This window comes from Malaclemys terrapin, chromosome 4 (assembly GCF_027887155.1).
Source record: "Malaclemys terrapin pileata isolate rMalTer1 chromosome 4, rMalTer1.hap1, whole genome shotgun sequence".
Classification (NCBI taxonomy): domain Eukaryota; kingdom Metazoa; phylum Chordata; order Testudines; family Emydidae; genus Malaclemys; species Malaclemys terrapin.
The window spans coordinates 137,520,451-137,542,662 of NC_071508.1; the positions used below are offsets into that span (position 1 = coordinate 137,520,451).

The 22,212-nt window shown below is 37.8% G+C and overlaps 1 protein-coding gene across 1 annotated transcript in view; it reads right to left on the reverse strand.

Annotated features, from left to right (window-relative positions):
• Window positions 1–22,212, reverse strand: part of BRF1 (BRF1 RNA polymerase III transcription initiation factor subunit) — a 246,681-nt gene that overhangs the window by 150,452 nt on the left and 74,017 nt on the right. Inside the window, exon 4 of the mRNA XM_054024955.1 lies at window positions 10,163–10,194. Within this exon, the coding sequence (XP_053880930.1) occupies window positions 10,163–10,194 (32 nt within the window). The remainder of the gene's footprint in view (window positions 1–10,162; window positions 10,195–22,212) is intronic.

Here is a 22,212-nt window from a genome sequence, read left to right on the forward strand (position 1 = left end):
TCATTACTATTAACATTTATTGTACAGTGGGCCTAAAGACCACATCCAGGATGTCTAAATTAAATAGATCAATACACAAATATGTACTGAGGTAATGGAAGCAAATTCAGTCAACCTGGATGTGTCATGAAATGAGTAAAAAGTATTACTATAGTAAGCCAGCAACTAAATATTCTCTCCAAAGGTTTCAAGACTTAATATTAAATGTTTTGTTCTGCAGATCAGTAGGCTGAAGCTTTTCATTCTTTGGACCACCACAGCCAGAATACTGTATTTAACCCAAGAAGAAAAAAGATCCACAAGATCACAATCTTACACCAATGAAAGCTTGCTAGTTTCTGATTCAAAGAATGACAGACATGAATCCACTTCTCTTTCAATCAGTCAAATCAAAATTCACTTAATGAAGTGCCTTTTTTTCATCTTGTGCTGAAAAGCACTTCCTCAACCTAGGTCTTCAAAAGGAAGAATCTACTTCTGGGTAATTCTGTTTGCTGTATTACTATTATTCTCCCATCCTACAACAAAACCGGATGGTAAGACATATAATGCCACCTAAGCAAGGAGATAAAAAAATAATCATTTAAGGCCTGTATAAAGGAATCAGCCAGTCCACTTTTATATAAGTAAACAAACTTCTAGAGGAAATAGTAAGTAGTAATAAAGATCCACATAAGAAGGAAAATATTTGAGAGAGCAACCTTCAGAGAAAGGATCAAGATTTTTTTTGAAGGTGGAAGCAGAAGACTGCAACAAACAATTACCAGTTACTGTACTAGTTTTCCCTTCTTGTATATACTCTTTCCCCATCTGACAACATATCTGTACAGTAGGCAGTAACACACAGAGCAGAGTTATATAATGAGAAGCACCAATATAGCCATATTAAAGAGGAGATTTTCACTACATAAAATCAGAGATCAAAGGTAAGGCAGAGAACTGCCAATACCTACTCTGTCTGAAGACTGTTGCAACCACATCTCACAGTCATGATGCTACAATATAAAAGAGGGGGACCCTGGAACAGACTGGCATTTCCCATGATTAAAGGGACAGCCTTTTGACACATTGTGACATCAGAAATCTAGCTGAATAGTTCTCTCTGGATGAAAGGGAGGAGAGGATCCTGAAACTTATGGGCAAACCCAAACTGTATAAAAAGTTAGGTCAAAGCTAGACAAGTTTCTCAACCCTTTAAACAGCTAGACAATGTAATCTAGATGGGAACAATGGAAAAGGAAACAAAAGCCAGCAAGGCTACCTCAAAAGAAAACTGTACTTGCAAACAAAACAAGAAGAGAACCAAAATTCACTAAGTGAAAATACAAGCAGAGAAGATTCCCAATCAAAGACCCCTGACTTATCCACTTTACCAGTTAATGAATATGTAACCCTGTTGCTGGTTGATCAAGCGATTAAAGAGGAGGAGAAGAAAGAATAGCCTCACTCTAGAAGAAGAGCTGGTCAGAACGTTTGTGATTAAACATTTTAGTGTCAAAATATGCTGTTCTGTCAAAGCGAAAACATGTTGCGGAGATACATAGATTTTTATGAAGTTGTGGAAAGGAAACCTTTCAGTTGGATTCTGGTCACAGAAGATCCCAGCCTGAATTGAAAATGTGACCTCTCTCATCTGAAAACAGATATTTAGACAATTCCACTTAGCAAAAATGATCAATAGGTTTTGTTCCAATGCAAAACAAAAAACAAATTTCAAACGTCTGAAAGTTGTTATGAAATGGAATTGTTATTCTCCATCCAGCTCTGCTTAGTAATCAAATAAAGAAAACAGCCCGAGTTCTCCAGCTACGTACGAGTACATGCCACAGGGGGCAGTTGTGGCTCCCTGTTCCTGGGTTGCCCAGCTTCGGAAGAAGTTAAAGTAGATCCCTCCAGCTATAAATTACTTACACCACCAGCATGAGGTCTGTAACAGACCTTATGCCAGAGGACGGTACACTACTAAAAGTGCAGTTTCTTTGATTTTTAAGTGAAGTGGCACCATATCCACTGGTAGTCCTATAAAGGCATCAGAAGGCATTGTGTCCTTATGGGCAAGTAGTACAACCCTTTGTGCTAAAAGAAGAACAGGAGTACTTGTGGCACCTTAGAGACTAACAAATTTATTAGAGCATAAGCTTTCGTGGACTACAGCCCACTTCTTCGGACGCATATAGAATGGAACATATAATGAGGAGATATATATACACACATACAGAGAGCATAAACAGGTGGGAGTTGTCTTACCAACTCTGAGAAGCCAATTAATTAAGAGAAAAAAAACTTTTGAAGTGATAATCAAGCTATCCGAGTACAGACAGTGTGATAAGAAGTGTGAGAGTACTTACAAGGGGAGATAGAGTCAACGTTTGTAATGGCTCAGCCATTAAGGGGAGATAGAGTCAACGTTTGTAATGGCTCAGCCATTACAAACGTTGACTCTATCTTCCTTTGTGCTAAGAACTTGGACTTCAAAAAGCAGATGGTGTAGTCATATCATATGATGATGATAACACTCGTTCCATTCCACTAGTATCTCAGGAGGATATTAAACAGCAGCTACTAAAGTTAGGCATTTTTAAATCAGCAGGTCCAGATAACTTGCATCCAAGAAGCTGGCTGAAGAGCTCGCTAGACCATGAATGTTGAATTTTAATAAGTCTTGGACCACTGGGGAAGTTCAAGAAGACTGGAAGAGAGATAATGTTGTACCAATATTTAAAAAGAGCAAAAAGGATGACCTGGATAATTATAGGCCTGACAGTCTGACATCAATCCCACGCAAGATAATGGAGCAGCTGATATGGGACTCGATTAATAAAGAATTAAAGAAAGGTAATTACTAATGCCAATCAACATGGATTTATGGAAAATAGATCCTGTACTACTAACTTGATATCTTTTTTTAAATGAGATTACAAGTTTGGTTGATAAAGATTATACTGTTGTTCTAATATGCTTAGATTTCTGTACAGCGTACATCATCTTGATCAGAAAAACCTAGAATGATATTAAGTTAACCATATTTTAATTTTAATCCATATTAAATGGATTAAAAACTGGATAACTCATAGATCTCAAAATGTAAATGTAACAGGGAAATATCATTAAGGGGGTAGGTTTCTAGGGGATCCCACACCGATTGGTTCTTGGTCCTATGCTATTTAACCTTTTTATCAATGGACTGAAGAAAACATAAAACCATCATAGATAAAGTTTAGAGGTGACACAAATTGAGGGAATGGTACATAATCAGGTCACTGATACAGAGCGATCTGGATGGCTTGGCAAGTTGGGTGCAGGATAGCAGAGAATGCAGGCCATACGTACAGGATGGGAGACGCTATCCTGGGAAGCAGTGAATCTATAGAAGATTGGGGGAGGGGAGTTACATAATCAGAGTGCTCACTGCAACTCTATGGCCAAAAGTAGAAGTTATTTTACCTCTGTATTTGGCACTGATGTGACCACTTCTGGAATGCTGTGTCCAGTTCAGGTGTCCACAATTTTAAAAAGCTGCTGATAAATGGGAGAGGGTTCAGAGAAGAGCAACGAAAATGATTAAAGGAGAAGAAAACATACCTTATCATGATAAACTCAAGATGATCAATCTATTTAGCTTAATACAAAGAAGGTTAAGGGGTGATTTGATTACAGTTTATAAGTACCGACATGGGGGGGAAATACTCGATAATGGGCTCTTCAGTCTGCCACAGAAAGGTATAACGTGATCCACTGGCTGGAAGTTGAAGCTAGACAAATTCACATTGGAAATAAGGTATACATTTTTAAGTGAGTATAATTAACCATTGGAACATCACTGGCCATTTTTAAATCAAGATGTGGATGTTTTTCTGAAAGATCTGCTCTAGGAATTATTTGGGGAAAGTTCTATGGCCTGTGTTATACAGGAGGTCAGACTAGATGATCACAATGATCCCTTCTGGCCTTGGTATCTATGAATCTATGGTTTCCCAAAGAACAAAAAGTGATCTACGAGCCCCAAACTTACATCCACATAGCCTTTCAAAAGGGTGAACCCAAGAGAAAGAATGGGCATCAGTTTAGGGAGGCAGAGCTGAGTCAGGGAAAAACTCATCCACCTTCAAAAAGACATAGGTCCAGAGCCAGGGACTGAAGCTTGAAAGGATGCAACAATCTACAGCCCTCTTCCACAAAATGGAACGTAATCACAGGCTTTGCAGGCCTCAAAGCAGACCAATCTTCTGCTTCCCTCCCTTCCTCCACCCCCACCTTAATATCTTCACTCTTCCCATGTGCTTTTGTTTTTCCTCTTGGATCTTATCTTCCAAGAAGGATCTAGAGAAGAAGGAAAAAAATGATGAAATAAGTTACATTAAGGGGATAGAAGAATGAGGCTGCACTTTATGCTCCCTGTTGAAAAAAACAAAAGATTAAGGTAGAAGTGGATGGGGCTCCTTCCTTGACTTTTGGTTGATGTAATTTATCTTCTCTTTTCCTAGTAGTCAGAGGCATAATGGTTACTTTATTATTTCTGTCGGATGAAGAGATGGACAATGATAGATATATTAAATAGATGGATGGATGGACTGTCCATCCTAAAGTATTAAGTAATTTACTCAATAACTCATATGAAGACACTCTATAAGATATTTTGCTTGGTAACATTCTTCAGAGAGAATCCAGACGCCATTCCACCTGCAGGAATTCCACAGGTCCATTGTACCACTAGGAATTATCAGAGAAAAGTCAAGAAGAAAATTCTATGAGAGCATCCAAGATGCCATCCACTTAAGATCTGCCACTGGCATGTCCTCAAGAGCTGGTCCAATGGTTTTATAAAATAAATTAATATAGTTCATAAGGTCTTGCAATAACTCATTTTTTGAGCCTTTCAAATTGTTGTTTTCTTTGATGCACAAAAACAGCAATTTTGTTTCATCAAGAAAAACTGACTTACCTTTTTTTACCAGTCAGTATATACAATCTAAAAAATGGCTTAACTATACAGGTTGACACTTTCTGCCTTGGGAATGTAATAAATGAAATTCTCATACTTTAATGTCATCAATGTCTCAATACTTGGGAATTTTAGCAAAGGTGTCCTTTGAAAGGAAAAAACTTCAAAGCCATGGCAAAGTACATGAATTTCCCTTTTTTCCCTGGATACAGTTTATCAATCTTGGACTAAAGAGGCTGATCTCAGATAGAAGCTGTCTTTACAACCTATCTACTAGGAAATGTGGGACGTCAACCTGCCTTTTGGGAGGTCAATGAGAGTTCTGCCATCGACTTCTGTGAGAGTGAGAACAGGCTCTTAGCTTCGGCACATTCTTCTGCACCAACCAAGGAATTTTTTCCATACACTTGTTGATTTTATTTTAATCCAGTAAGTAGTATGACCCGAGTTAAAAATGTTTAATTTTTAAAAAATAAGTTCCAAAAATAATCAAAACAGGAGGGGAATCAAGTAGTTGTATAAACTTTTGTGTAACAGATCTGTTGTTTCAACTAAACACAGGGAACCTAGAAGTTGGTATACATTAGAAATCAACATAAGAATGTCCATACTGGGTCAGACCAATGGTCCATCTAGCCCAGTATCCTGTACCTTCTGACAGTAGCCAATGGCAGGTGCTTCAGAGGGAATGAACAGAACAGGCAATCATCAAGTGATCCACTTCTGTCATCCACTCCCAGCTTCTGGCAATCAGAGGCTAGGGACATCCAGAACATGAAGTTGCATCCCTGACCATCCTGGTTAATAGCTACAGATGGTCCTATCTTCCAAGAACATATTTAATTCTTTTTTGAACCCCATTATAGTTTTAGCCTTCACAGTATTCCCTGGCAATGAGTTCTACAGACAGACTGTATGCTGTGTGAAGTACTTCCTTATGTTTCTTTTAAATCTGCTGCCTATTAATTTCATTGGGTGACCCCAGGTTCTTATTATGTGAAGAGGTAAACAACACTTCAGTATTCACTTTCTTCACCTATTCATGGTTTTATAGGCCTCTCATATATTCCACCCTCAGTTGTCTCTTTTCCAAGCTGAAAAGTCCCAGTCTTTTTAATCTTTCCTCATATGAAAGCTGTTCCATACCCCTAATAATTTTTGTTGCCCTTCTCGGTACCTTTTTCAATTCTTATACATCTTTTTTAAGATGGAGCAGCCAGTACTGCACGCAGTGTTCATGGTATGGGTGCACCATGGATTTATATAGTGGCATTATGATATTTTCTATCTTCTTATCTATCCCTTTCCTAATGGTTCCTAACATTCTCTTAGCTTTTTTGATTGCTGCAGCACATTGAGCAGATGTTTTCAGTGAACTATCCACAATGACTCCAAGCTCTCTTTCTTGAGTGGTAACAGCTAATTTAGATGCAATCATGTTGTATGTATAGTTGGGATTATGATTTCCAATGTGCATTACTTTGCATTTATCAACACTGAATTTCATCTGCCATTTTGTTGCCAATCACCTAGTTTTGTGAGATCCCTTGCTAACTGTTCACAGTCAGCTTTGGACTTAAACTATTTTGAGTAATTTTGGATCGTCTGCAAACTTTGGCACCTCACTGTTTACCCTTTTTTCCAGATCATTTATGAATATGTTAAATAGCACTGGTCTCAGTACATATCCCTGCGGGACACCGCAATTTACCACTCTCCATTCTGAAAAAAGACCATTTATTCCTACCCTTTGATTCTTGTCTTTTAACTAGGGCTGCCAAATGATTTAAAAAATAATTGCAATTAATCACAAGATTAAAAAATAGTCACGATTACTCACAGTTTTAATCACACTGTTAATAACAGAATACCAATTGAAATGTATTATAATTCTACATTTTCAAATATATTGATTTCAATTACAAAGTGTACAGCACTCACCTTACATTATTTTTTATTACAAATATTTATACTGTAAAAAAGATAAACAAAAGAAATAGTATTTCTCAATTCACCTCATACTGTAATATGTAACACTGTACTGTAGTACAGTATCTATCATGAAAGTGCAACTTTCAAATGTAGAAGGTTTTTTAACTGCACTCATAAACAAGACAATGTAAAACTTTAGAGCCTGTAAGTCGGAGCATGAAGGGGCATACAAATTTTTAGCATATCTGGCACATAAATACCTTGCAATGCCGGCTACAACAGTACCATGAGAACACCTGTTCTCACTTTCCGGTGACATTGTAAATAAGAAGCAGGCAGTATTATCACCCGTAAACGAAAAACTTGTTTGTCTTAACAACTGGCTGAACAAGAAGTAGGGCTGAGTGGACTTGTATGAGGTGAATTGAAAAATACTATTACTTTTGTTTATCTTTTTACAGTGCAAATATTTGTAATAAATATAAATTGAGCCCTGTACACTTTGTAATCTGTGTGTAATTGAAATCGATATATATGGAAATGTAGAAAAACATCAAAATATATTTAAAATAAATTTAAATTGGTATTCTATTATTGTTTAACAGTATTAAAACTGTGATTAATTGTAACTTTTTAAAATCTAGTTCATTTGTTTTGCGTTAATCGCAAGCAGTAGCTGCGAGTGACAGCCCTACTTTTAACCAGTTACTGATCCATGGAAGGACCCTTCCCCCTTATCCCATGACTGCTTACTTTAAGAGCCTTTGGTGAGGGACCTTGTCAAAGGCTTTTTGAAAGTCCAAGTACACGTTTGTTGGTCCCCTCAAAGAATTCTAACAGATTGATGAGTTATGATTTCCCTTTGCAAAAGCAACGTTGACTCTTCCCCAACAAATCGTGTTCATCTATATGACTGATAATTCTGTTCTTTACTATAGTTTCAACCAATTTGCCTGGTACTGAAGTTAGACTTACTGGCCTGTAATTGCCAGGATCGCCCCTTGAGCCTTTTTAAAAATATGTATCACATTAACTATCCTCCAGTCATCTGGTACAGAACCTAATTTAAGTGATAAGTTATATACCACAGTTGTTAGTTCTGCAATTTCATATTTGAATTCCTTCAGAACTCTTGGGTGAATACCATCTGGTCCTGGTGACTTAAATTGATAAAATTAAATAGTGTTCCAAAACCTCCTCTACTGACATCTCAATCTGGGACAGTTCCTCAGATTTGTCATCTAAAAAGAATGGCTCAGATGTGGGAACCTCCCTCACATCTTCTGATGACCAATGCATAGAATTCATTTTGCTTCTCCGCAATGGCCTTATCTTGCTTGAGTGCTCCTTTCGCACCGTGATCATCCAGTGGCCCCATGGCTTGTTTGGCAGGCTTCCTGCTTCCGATGTACTTAAATTTTTTGCTGTTAGCTTTTGAGTCTTTGGCTAGTTGCTCTTCAGATTCTTTTTTGGTTTGTCTAATTCTACACTTGACTTGCCAGATTTTATGCTCTTTTCTATTTTTCTCCGTAGGATTTAACTTCCAATGTAAGAATGCCTTTTTTGCCTCTAACTGCTTTTTTCACTTTGTTGTTTAGCCATGGTGGCACTTTTTTGGTTCTCTTACTGTGTTTTTTTAATTTGGGGTATACATTTAAATTGAGCCTCTATTGAGGTGTTTTTTAAAAGTTTCCATGCAACTTGCAGGCATTTCAGTTTTGTGACAGTACCTTTTCATTTCCGTTTAACTAGCTTCCTCATTTTTGTGTGGTTCCCATTTCTTTAGTTAAATGCCACTGTGATGGGCTATTTTGGGATTCCCCCCATCCACCCCATAAGGCTGATAAATTTATTTATAGCATCGTCATTATAACCTAGCGATTCAGTTATACTCACCCCTTGGACCACATTCTGTGTATCATTTAGGACTAAATCAAGAATTGCTTCTCCCCTTGTGGGACCCATGACTAGCTGCTCCAAGAAGCAGTCATTTATGAGGTGTTGAAACTTTAACTCTGCATCTCATCCTGAGGTGACGTACTCAGTCAATACAGGGATAGTTGAAACTCCCCATTATTACTGAGTTTTCTATTTTCATAGCCTATCTAATCTCACTGAACATTTCACAATCACCATCACCATCCTGGTGGTTGGCAGTATATTCCTACTGCTATAAATCCATTCTGTTGTAGTTACGAGTTCAAGGTACTAACTGCTACATCTTCTTCCCAAAAATGACTTATCTCCAACCCTCAGTTATTTTTGGATCATCTGTACCTTCAGCTTCCTCAATGAATGGCTTGAAATCCTCAAATGTCCCTTCTTCCTCCTTTTTCTCATTAGATTATATAGAAACAAAATCTGAAAACAAATCTGCTCTACTGCCGTTAGAAAGCCAACCCTGTTCTATTTGCTGCATCTTTTGCAGATACAATACAATTTGTTCCATGTTTCATCATCTTACTCTTTCTATTTAATAGTCACCTATAAAAGAAATCACTAGATCTCTAGGTTTGAAATTAAATAAACCTCCCACTCCCCCCCCCCCGCGTGCACACTCTCTCTCTCTCTCTCTCTCTCATTATAACTAAGCACATTTAACCCATTCAGTTTGTAGCAGATTAGAAGAATGTTCATTATTTTAAGAATTAAAGATTCATTAGATTATTGTAATTCCATCAGATTCCTTTAAGCAATAAATAACCTTCAGAGGGATGCCATTTACAAAGACAGCTGAAAGGACAAAAATAAACTATACCATCCTACTTGTACTGTATGTAAAATAGATGTTTATGATACGGAGAGAGAGAGAGAGAGAGAGAGAGAGAGAATGTGTACACACACACACACACACACTCATTTAGAGCTCTATATCCACAAGTGCTTTAAGTACACACAACTCAAAATAGATTTTACAAAAATATCCCAGTATTTTACAATTCCATTTATACAGTATTACTTAACAAGTTATTTCTGTCTTTACCAGCTGTTTTAAAAATGTATGAAATCTGACCTTGTGCCACTGCAGTGACTTTGTGATCACTGAGGAAAGATTATACTAAACTGCTGATTTGTTATTTGTGAGGGTAAAAAAACCCAAGCACTTGATCTTTAATTTCACTGAATAATTACTCTGATTTACAAGCCCTATGATTTCCCTGCCCAGAATCTTTAAAGAAACAGATCACTAAGGTTTCCTAAATAGCACACATTAGTAGTTCTTTGCTTGTATTCATTTTTAAGGTTTAATATTTTAACAAAAGAGTTAAACAACAACAGATACAATACCTGAAGAAGGTCACTGAGGTCAAGTAACATGTCTGTGAAAAAGTCAAGGAATATAAATGCATGTGAAATTTGACAATTTGTTTAGCAACTTTATAAAAGGAGAAATAAAATCATTTACATCTGGCAGTGCAGGAATATGGATTAAGTTGTCTGATCCCGCATTCCTGCTAAAGAATCACATTGGTTTCAGTTCCTGAGTAAGCCCTACCTACTCTCACTATGGGACACAAGGTGCCATTACAAACAAAGTTTATATGTACGAAAAGTGTCTCTAAAAAAAACCAAGAAATCCTTTGAGGAATGAGCTGACCACATATACTGTATATTGTATTCTGGACATCATCAAGTGCTACAAAATAGAGACTTCATTTTTGAAAATCTAATTTGTCACTTTTTTCTATGCCAATTTAGGACCTGATCTCTCATTGTGCAGAAAAAAACATTGGAAAGGACTAGGAAACTCTTGTAATTTCAGGACATCTACACAGATGGGCAGCCCCTCTATGTTGTTGTATGAGCCCTCCCCCATAGGCAGAGCTCACTTAAGAGCCATGCTGCCATCAGTTCCTTGACTATACAGACGCTGCCTCCTCATCTCTGAGCAAGATACAAAATATATAACAGGAAACTAACTAATTTTGCTGGAATGTATATCCACTCACTCAGTCTGCTTCCACCCTGACATGCAAGGAGGACTTTCCATGGGAAAGGAATATGGGTACAGGAAGAGAATGTCATGTTGACACCACTCTTCTCCCTCTAACAGTTTAGGGTCAGTACATGGGAATTTTCATTCCTTTCATCCTCACACCATACAGTGGAGGGGAGCTTGGGCCCAAAATGTTAGTTTGAAAATACTAGTTGTATTAAGAATGACTACAGCAACTTAATGATTGTAATTTATTTAAGAAAAAAAACATACTGAGAATAAAACAGAAAGCTACTAGAGAGCATTTACTGAAGATTTTACTGAAACTGTTGAGTAAATGTACAAATGTTTTCTATTCTTACAGTACTTAAATAAAAGGAAAGAAATAATAGGGGCAAAAACAAAGATAAAACACTATTCACAACCACCAAAACAATAACCACAAGTCTACCAAAAACTCTATTTAATAACAGTTTCTTTATACAAATATTTAAAGAACTTTAATTTCCTTTGATAATTTTAGGCAATTTCATCCTAACAAATGCCAAATGTGTCTGCTTTAAAGACTTTGATGCTTTTACCAAGGCTGTTTTTTCCTTAATTACATTTCTCTTTTAACTGAATAACAGACTAAATATGATCTTAGCTAGCTGGTTTTAGTTTAACTATTGTAAAACTGTTCTATTTTAGAGTAAACAAACAAACAATTTCATAGAAAAAGCAACATGCATAACAAATCAATGACTGTGGTAAAAACAACAATTGTAAATAAACTCACTATAGTTCAGTATATTGTAGTAATGTAGGTTTTAGCCTGTTTGTATAAAGTATATTAAACTAATACTGAATATTAGAGACACATGGGGGGTGAGGTCGTATCTTTTATTGGCCAACTTCTGTTGGTGAGAAAGACAAGCTTCCGAGCTTACGCAAAGCTCTTCTTCAGTACAGACATTTTTCTATATAACATCCGCTTTTTTTTGCCCCTCAGGGGGGCGAAGGGGGAGAATTCCAGTAACGATCAGTTTATGCATAAACATTTGTACCACTTACACCCAGCACATTAAAACTATACATACTCAACATTCCAAATTTGTTCTGCAGGCATTTGCCAAATTCAATATAAAATTCTACACCTCTTATTGTGTTAATGTTCTGAGCACAAGCTAAGCTTCAATAATGTGGGAGAATAGTATGCCTGGGCATTCAATTAGCTAAGATCCCAGTAAGTCTCTGAACTAAAATCAGAAATTCACTATACAAAATACTCTCATATACAATTAGAAGTCAGCAAAATTCAAATCAGCCAAGAGACTGCTGACAGGAAAGACAGCTCTAATTTTTTGCAGTTTTTTTAGTGAAAGACAGAAGTCCAAGCAAAGCACTACTGAAATGTTCACAATTGGACTGGTGTAAGCAGGGAGAAGATGAGAATGGCCATACTGGGTCAGACCAGAGGTCCATCAAACCCAATATCCTGTCTTCGGACAGTGCTAAGTTCCCCAGAGGGAATGAACAGACCAGATAATCATCAAGTGATCCATCCCCTGTTGCCCATTCCCAGCTTCTGGCAAACAGAGGCTAGGGACACCATTCCCGACCATCCTAGGTAATCGCCACGGATGGACCTATCCTCCATCAATCAAAAAAAGGAACACTGTAAAAAAATACTTGAAAAATGGAAGTGCAGAGAAGCCATAACCACCGACAACTCTTCAACATAGCCAGACTAGCATTTTACTCTTTCTTTGCCCCGCCCACCCCACTCAGTAGACACAGAGCTGGTTTTAAAAGTTTTGCTGCCAAAGTAATCTTCCTGAGTGGAAGCTGCCTATCAATCCAAATTGTATGGTGATTTTGTTTGCAAACAGGAAGTAGGAAGAGACTCCAAAACTTGATTTATTCGGGACACAAATATTTCAGATCGAAGCTTTCAAAAGTGACACATGGTTTTGAGTGCCTCAGTTACTGGGTGTCCAATTTGACACACCTTGGAGGGTCTAGTTGTCAAAGTGCTGAGCATCCATCCTATTAAAGCCAGTCCCTTTATGGTGCCTCAGAAGTTGAATACCCCCAAAACTGAAGCACTTAAAATTACTAGCCATTCTTGATTATTTAGAGATAAAAGGCTATTGTTCAAATACACTAAACCACCTAGACTGCCTCTCCCCCTCAATTAATATATCTACTTATAACTTACTCTAGTTTGAGATTTTATTTTGAATGTAAAATAAAAAATTAATCACAAGTTTCATTACTTTAAAAAAACTTGCCCAGTACTAGAGAAAAATATTTAAAACACTGCACGCATTGAGAATACTTGATATATGTTGAGAAATTCACTTTCACTAGAGTGAGGCAATTTAGCACAATAATACAGCTGTTTTAATGCACTATCACTTTGCTCCTTGGTGAAGTTGGTTCAAGTGGTCACTGAAATTTAAGAAGAGATCACAGTAAAAAGGTAGAGTTTCTGGATCTCATATAAGTTAGCCTGCAGCAATCTCTCTCAGGCCTTGGCTACACTGGCGCTGTGCAGCGCTGCAACTTGCTGCGCTCAGGGGTGTGAAAACACACACACACACACCCCAAGCACAGCAAGTGCAGCGCTGTAAAGTGCCAGGGTAATCAGCACCTGCAGCGCTGCTCGCTCGCAGCGCTGCAAGCTACTCCCCTCGGAGAGGTGGAGTACTTACAGCGCTGCAAGAGCTCTCGCAGCGCTGGCGGCGCGACTACACTCGCGCTTCACAGCGCTGCCGCGGCAGCGCTGTGACTTGCCAAGTGTAGCCAAGGCCTCAGTGATTAGATGTGTGTTTGCCACAATGAAGGGAGAGGGAATGGGATATTTGAGTCATTCAGTTCCAATGGGTTGGCCTATGTTATGCATACTGTGAGAGCAATTATCGACAGGAAGTAGATATAAAAACATGCTGTTGTTTTTAAGCTCATTTTTAGAGGGTGGAAAAGTTTGGGACTGTGAAATACAACTGAAAAAGCCAGATAATATGTTTTTAATAAACAATATAAATGTTTGCATCGTTAAAGCTGACAGAAAACAATAGCACTTTCATGCAAGTACAAAGCTAGCACATGAAAAAGTTCTCAATAGGAAAGAAAGCTGTTAATAGCAGGGATACTCATAAAATAGAAGATAACTAGTGCCCTACCAAATTCCCAGCCAAAACACATCACGAACAATGAAATCTGGGGTCCCCCCATGAAATCTGGTCTTTTGTGTGCTTTTCCCCATACTATACCAATTTCACAGGGGAGACCAAAGTTTCTCAAATTGGGGGTCCTGACCCAAAAGAGGGTTGCAGCAGGGTCGCAAGGTTATTTTAGAGAGGATTGTGGTATTGCCACCCTTACTTCTGCGCTGCCTTCAGAGCTGGGCAGCCGGACAGCGCTGGCTATTGATTGGGTGCCCAGCTCTGAAGGCATTGCCCCGCCAGCAGCAGCGCAGAAGTAAAGGTGGCAATACCATACAGGTAACATTTAATGTTAGCTTTTACCAGGAAGCAAGACTGCCATTTGGCAAAGTTATTTATAGACATACAATCAGGAATGATCACAGAAAATCTATTTTAAGGAAGAACCACTAAACATAATGCAGTCCCCACACACACAAAAATCGTAGTTAAAATGGTCCGACTAAATCTACAAAAGCCAGGAAACTTTCATGTAAATTATCTCATGCTATTGTATCTAAAGTCTTTTGCAGCACATTGCCCTCAGTGTTTATGCAATGTGAAAAATTAGGAACCGTATATGATGGTAAGAACAGAGTTAGCGGTTTGTTATTTGAATTTTTTGGATTTTGTAAGTTTTTCTCAAAACATTAAGATTTTAATCATTTTTATTGGCATTTTTCTTTTTTTACACAGAACTGTATTTTTTAGTGTCAGATCCCTCAGTCGAGATTGCAACATATCTTACTGAAAGAATGAGGGATACCCTGAGGCCTTAGCCACACTGGCGCTGTACAGCACTGCAACTTGCTGCGCTCAGGGGTGTGAAAACACACACACACACACCCCAAGCACAGCAAGTGCAGCGCTGTAAAGCACCAGTGTAATCAGCGCCTGCAGTGCTGCTCGCTCACTCGCAGCGCTGCAAGCTACTCCCCTCGGAGAGGTGGAGTACTTACAGCACTGCGAGAGCTCTCACAGCGCTGGCGGCGCGACTACACTCACGCTTCACAGCGCTGCCACGGCAGCGCTGTGAATTGCCAAGTATAGCCAAGGCCTTAGAAAAGGGACTCACTCCTAAGGATGCATGGTTACAATTCACTCATTGGGAACAGGATATCAATAAATGTCAGGTAGTGACGGACTATCTCAGATTCTTTGAAAAGATGGGGAATATTTATTTTTACATACAGCAATAGCACAAATAGTTACATTAACACTATTTAACTCTGTAAAATGTAAATATGAAATCATCTATCATGAAACACTTCAGCATTGTGTTAATGCAAAAGAAAAAAGTTACACTGACTAGAAAAACTGGATGAAATGCAATAAACTAACAGAAAAATTGATGAAAACTAAACTGATTTCCCCCCCTCCCAAATTTCAATCAACATAGAAGATTATTATTTATATTAAGTTAGTGTCAAGAGGCATTGTGATAGGCATCGTACAAGCACAGTGTGGAGACAGTCCCTACCTTTAAGAGTTTCCAGTCTGAACAGGCATGACAGACCAAGGATGGGAGGGGATTAAGAAAGTCAGAGAGGTGAAGTGACCTGCCACAGGTAGTACAGCAATTTAGGGGCAGAGCTGGAACTAAAACCCAGATCCCTCAGCTTCCAGTTCAGGAAGCTACCTACCTGACAATACTGCCTTCCAGTATTTTAGGGTATCCGGTGAATTTCTAGTTACGATTTGTTTGAATTAAAGCTCTGGTGCTTTACAAATTATCAAATTTTAATTAGCTTTTAGTTAAAATTCACTGACAGCAATAATTGTCAAAATATACACATTCCCCTTCCCCCTTACACTAAACTGCAGGATTACAAAAATGCAACTTAATCCAAACAATTCAAAATATTTTTGGAAAATAACAGTTTTTTAAAGATTTAGCAAAGAGATTAGTCCTGACCCTGAAATTCTGGGAGGCAAGTTTTCAAATACTGCCTCCACATTTGCAATTTTCCATATGCAAAAAGGAAGTCTGCGCACAGGGGTTATCCTTGAGCATGAAAATCAACTTGATGTCTAACTACTCAACTTGTGAACATGAATGTCATTTGCACAAAACCCTAACTTTATGTCTGTGTAGGCAAATGCCCATGAAAAACAGAACCTAATGGTTTTTAGTCTCCAATTAAAATCCTTTATTTCATATGGTTATATGCTGAAATGCTTAACTATTAAAGGGCAAAAAGCACCATTAAACAAACTCCTGTCTAGGTTAACCATTTAGCTGAAGTAATTCCACTGATCTCAACAGATTTGCTGCCAGCATTTTTTCCTAAATATATAATGAACATAAGAAAGATAAGGCAGGAAACACATTTCCTGAACAACATCCCTAATGATCTGGCATGTCTTCTGCTGGTGATCCTTGTTCACAACACTGCATCCTTTGTTTCAGTAATTAACATTAAGTTAGTAGAGTTAATTCAAAATTATACAAGCATTTAATTAGGCCCATTAAAAAGGCCCATTCCAGTCTGCATTAATACACCAACCACCCAAATGTATGTGATGGGAATACACAAAACAACATACTAAAATTCAGACTTTACAAAGTTAATACTGTAAGCTTTTCTTAATCATCTTCACATTCATTCATCATTTAGGGTAAAATTTTCAAAGGACCCTAGTCCCGTTTGCTTTCAATGAGACTTCGGTACTTTGAAAACAATACCCTTAGAGAAGAAGTCATCAACAGACCAGAATCTAGAAGGCCTTACTCCTACTATCATGATAGTACAGACTATTATATAACACAGTCAATTCATACTACTGTTTACAAAACAACATAAAATATATTCCCTGTCCCAAAAAGCTTGTGTTTACCACAGATGAGAAAGTCCAACCAAAACAAAAGGCTGCAGTTCAGGAAAGGGAAAGAGGAAAAGTAATTGGTGAAAAAAAAACAAGGAATTATTCCCAGGTCAGCTTTAAGGAGGGATATAAAAGAGGGGTTGGCAGACAAGTAGTGGGGCATTGTTCCACTCACAGGGAGCAGAAGTATGGAAGGAGTGAAGCCAAGGATGCAGGAGACACAAAAAGCAATACAGCATGAAGAGTGGGAGAAGTGTAAAGAGTGAGGGGGAAGGAGAAGGATGGGAGTTCAAACTTGTAAGCAGGGATGAAATTATGCAGTCTTCAAGGCGAGGATAAAAAATTTGCAAATGGGCAAAGGACAAGAAATTAATGAAGAGATTCAAGAAAGTGGTGAGAAAGACATGTGACGAGCCAGAAGAGCATTATAGCAGCAGAGTTCTCGATAGATTGGAGGAGAAAGAGGAAAAGGAAGTGAAGCAAAGAAGGGTCCCTTTCTCCCTGTACCCAAAGATTACACAAAAATTGTGAACCTGGGAAAAGGAAGGATGAGGGAGCTGTCAACAGTGGTAGAGAAGAAAGATGAGGAGGAAAGGTAAGAAGCTTGGGTGTGGAGGTTAATTATTTTGGGATGGCAGTGGGACATCTCAACAGATACTCTTGTTTGGAGGAAAGTTTCTGTTGTTGGGTGGCTACACTACTGTATTTGCTCAGTAGTGTTTTAGTGCTATTAACTTGGAACTCAGTCTACACATGTATGTACACAACATCAAACATATGTATGTGCATGTATTATCTATCTTCATAGAAATGTAGGCCTGGAAGGGACCTCGGAGGTCATCTAGACCAGCCCCCTGCACACCAAGACCATACCCGACAGGTGTTTGTCTAACTTGTTCTTTAAAACTTCCAATAAAGGGGATTCTACAACCTCCCTTAATAACCTGTTCCAATGCTTAACTAGCCTTACAGTTAGAAAGCTTCTCCTAATATCTAACCTCCCCTGCTGCAGATTAAGCCCATTTACTTCTTGTCCTACCTTCAGTGGACATGGAGAACAAGTGATCACCGTCCTCTTTATAACAGCCTTTAACGTATCTGAAGATTTATCAGGTCCCCCTCAGTCGTCTTTTCTCAAGACTAAACATGCCCAGTTTTTTAACCTTTCCTCACAGGTCAGGTTTTCTAAATCTTTTATCATTTTGTTGCTCTCCTCTGGACTCTACAATTTGACACATTTTTCCTAAAGTGTGGCATCCAAAACTGAACACAATTCTCCAGCGCAGGCCTCACCAGTCCCAAATAGAATAGAACAATTATCCCGAGTAGAAATACACCCCAGAATATTAGCCATTTTCACAACTACATCTCATTGTTAGCTCATATTCAGTTTGTGACCCACTATAACCCCAGACCCTTTTCAGCAGTACTACTACATAATAGTAGTTCCCTATTTTTAATTGTGCATTTGAGTTTTCCTTCCTAGTACTTTGCACTTGTTTTAGTGAATTTCGTCTCGTTTATTCCAGACCATTTCTCTAATTTGTCAAGATCCTTTGAATTCATCTAGACCACATTCCCCTAGTTTGCTTATGAAAATGTCAGGTGGGGATGTGTTAAAAGCTTTACTAAAATCAATAATGCACCACTACAGAAATTTCCCCATACTGGAGGCCACATTCTCAAAAATGACAGTGTCACTGAAGACAGTGTCACTGTCATTTTGTTATTGCTAGATTGATGGCTTTGTGGTGATTTTTGTTGGACAAAACAACATTCAAAATTGAGATTTTCCTGTATTAAAAGGCCCATAGTGATTGCATCAACAAATTTCCAGAGTCTAGCACAATGAGAAGATGAAAATTGTCAGTCACCCTGTTACAAGCATCTCTATATTAAATGCATGTATGTACATACACCTCTATCGTGATATAACGCTGTCCTCGGGAGCCAAAAAATCTTACCGCGTTACAGGTGAAACTGTGTTATATCAAACTTGCTTTGATCCGCGGGAGAGCACAGCCCTGCCCCCCCGGAGCACTGCTTTATCGTGTTATATCCAAATTCGTGTTATATCAGGTTGCATTATATCTGGTTAGAGATGTATAAGCACACACCTTTTTAATTATTTGAATTTGATAATTGTCAAGAAGTGCCAAAAGGAAGTCCTTTATCCAGAGGATGTATAGTAGAAGGGCACAACATTCCACCAATATATTTCAAATTGACCTGAAGATCCCATCTCCTGGGGTAAGAGTTTAGTCTCCATGTTCAATCAAATCTGAGAAATTTCTGTTGAGATTGAAACTGCCAACCAGAGTGGTTTGAATAACATGGCCAATAACACTCCACTAGAAGCTGGAATGATCAACCCTTTCAATACAGGTAACCAAACTTTTAGTTACCACTCTCTTCTGTCATAATCAAAACAGGTGTTCTGGTTAAAGGCTCCATTATAACAATACCAATCCCACAATTATCTATCATTCTTTCTTATGGAAATAGCATGGTGCTGAAAAGTTGGTGGCTTAAAAACTGTATATTAGCAACACTCATAACTTAATACAATATGCCATTTTTACCCTTGTTGAGATTTTCAAAGCAGCCCAAAGGATTTAGTCATATCTTTCATCAAAATTCACGCATGTGTGGCTAAATTCCTGCACTGCTTAGAAAATCTCAGCCCATGCCCAACGGTTCAGAAGTGCTTACACTAAATATAAAATTTTATTCTACGCAAGAACAGTCATATTCTGCACTAATGCATGAAAATTAACTGTGACATTCCCTCACTTACTATAGTGTCACAACTCCCCCAGCTTCATACATTCAAGGCGTTCAGTGTCATCAACTATTTGGAGTAAAACTCTACAACAGCTACTAAAACCAAGTGTGATGTACCGAGGTAGCAAAAGTAATTCAAACATGACGAAAGCATGAGAAAAATTCCCAAGAACCTTTGTTGGCAATACCTGTTAATAATACCCTTTGAAAAAAAATGAGGATGTCCATTAATGTTTTAGAAACAATTGATGTTCATTAAGAAAATGAATGTGAAAGCATTGCTCCTGGTGACCACATAATTAGTGTCTAATGCCACATCTATCTTTTTGCAGAAATGTACCGAAATTAGTTAATATATTTATAAAAATATTAAGATGTGCATGTGCAAAATATACATAGTAAAATATATACAGAGTATATATATTTCACACACACACACAGGCATACATATTAATATTTTTATTTTATTACTTTATATAGTTATATTATCTATATTGAAAATACATTATGGTGCATGAGTTTGTTGTGCTCACATTACTCACAAATGGCAAAAATCACAAGTGGAAGTTAAAGGTGATCTCAAATGTGTGCTACTAAGATCTTTACCATGCTGAAGCATAATGTATTTTGAATATGCCGTGTGTTATAGAGAAAATGTTAGGAATATTTTAGAGAGGACTTGTTTGGTTTTTTTTTTAAATGTATTTGATTTTTTTTTTTTTTTATCTTTTGCCTTTTAAGCCATGTGTTTTAATTACCATGAGTCCAACTGCACAGGTCTGAAAGAAACTAAAAAGAAACTCTATAATAGCCCATGTGATTATAATGTCATGTAACTCAGTACAGAATTTTGCCCAGTTGTCGAAAAAAATGCAAGGCTGGGTCAAGAGCAACACCGCAAATGGAAGAAATCCACACTGTATGTGGGACCTCTCATTTAAAGTAAATCAGTCCTAGTTTTTACCCCCAGTTATCCAAAATGCCTGACTAAGAAGGCAGTGTAACAAACTTTAATTTCTTTATTCGGTGGTGGACTGAATTCAATTTTGCTCCTATTTGTTCTACAATGACCAGTGTTTGAAAAGATTCAGAGAGTGTTAATTTCAGATGCTACCACATTTATCAGTGACTCATCTTCAGAGAAGTATTCTGAAATGAGTAATGGAATGCCACTCATTGTTTTATTACGATAGTGTACACATCCCACTGAAAATATAAAAGCTTTCATTAAGTAATTTGTTGCAATTCTTTTACGCTTTTCACAGACTTTACTATTCTGTTGATATTATTGTCAATATTTACTAAACTTCAATGGGAAAGCACAAAGCATTCCAATATAATGCAGCATGGCATCGGTTGGTGAACAGCACAATAAAATCTACTTGCAAATAGTATTTGTCAAGTTTTTAAAAGCGCAACAGCTTCCATTAAATGGTTTTAATCAAGATGGAAGATATTCTTTATCTTCTTGAAGTGTCATTTTAAACTTTTATCCCTAAATTATCTTTTTTAATCCTCTAAAGATGTCAAACACTTATGTCTCTCTTACAGCACAGAAACAGCTGTTTCACAATCAGTTTTTAAGGCGCTGTAAACTTACCTCAGCTGCTGAAATTCTTCATGAGAAAAATCAGGAACAATGTACATATCTGCCACTGTGGAAATAAAGCTGCCAGTGATAAGTGGGAAAGATCTAGTCAGGCACCTTTTACACAGTGTTGCAGTACTTTTATTGTGACCAGGTACTGTAATTTCTAATAGCTCTCTAAAGTACACTGATTGCAATCTGTTAAAATACAGCTGTACACTGAAAAGTGACTAACAGCACTGTAGATTCATGTTTACAGCATCTCACTGATCCTATGTCATATTTGCTCAGCTTGCAAATAAAATGCCCACTCCCTTTTTTTTTTCCCTAATTGCCAGCCCTATAAACTCAGTCTGAGATGCGAGACTGTTGGGCTCTTTCCTACACATGCATCAACAATAAAAATGATTCAGACGCAAGTTATATATGCAAGTTATATCAGCGCACACATTAGCTTTAGGCGGGGTTGCACAGGTGTGCCCAAACGGCATGATTGGATCAACTGATTTAACGTGCAGCTGCACCAGAAAAATCAAGATGAAAAAACAGGATTCCTGTATCTGGCTGAGGCTTGAATCTTCTTAGCAAATGACTACTCTTGTTTAGTGGATAGCAGGATTATATCTCCTATGTAAGTTAATTATCTTCTGCAAGACAGAGTTAGTGCACTGTACACTGATGCTAAATGAAGAGAGGGGGAAGAGGCTGATTTTACAAACAATGAAATGGCAGCTCATTACAAAGGTACGGACAAATTCCTATATAAAGATGGAATCCACCTACCACAAACTCCTTTACCAAAAAGCATCTGAAATATTTATAATGGTGGAACAGTCACAAGACCATAGGGCATAGCAAGGCTGCATCAGGATTTTCAGTTTTAGATAGGATTTACTCTTAGACCTTTGCCTATCACAAACAAAAGTTCTGAGTTATAACACAAAGTTGCACTGCTTGCTCTCCACCACATTCCTATTAACAAGGGTTCAAAACATTTACCTGATATTTGGTAGCC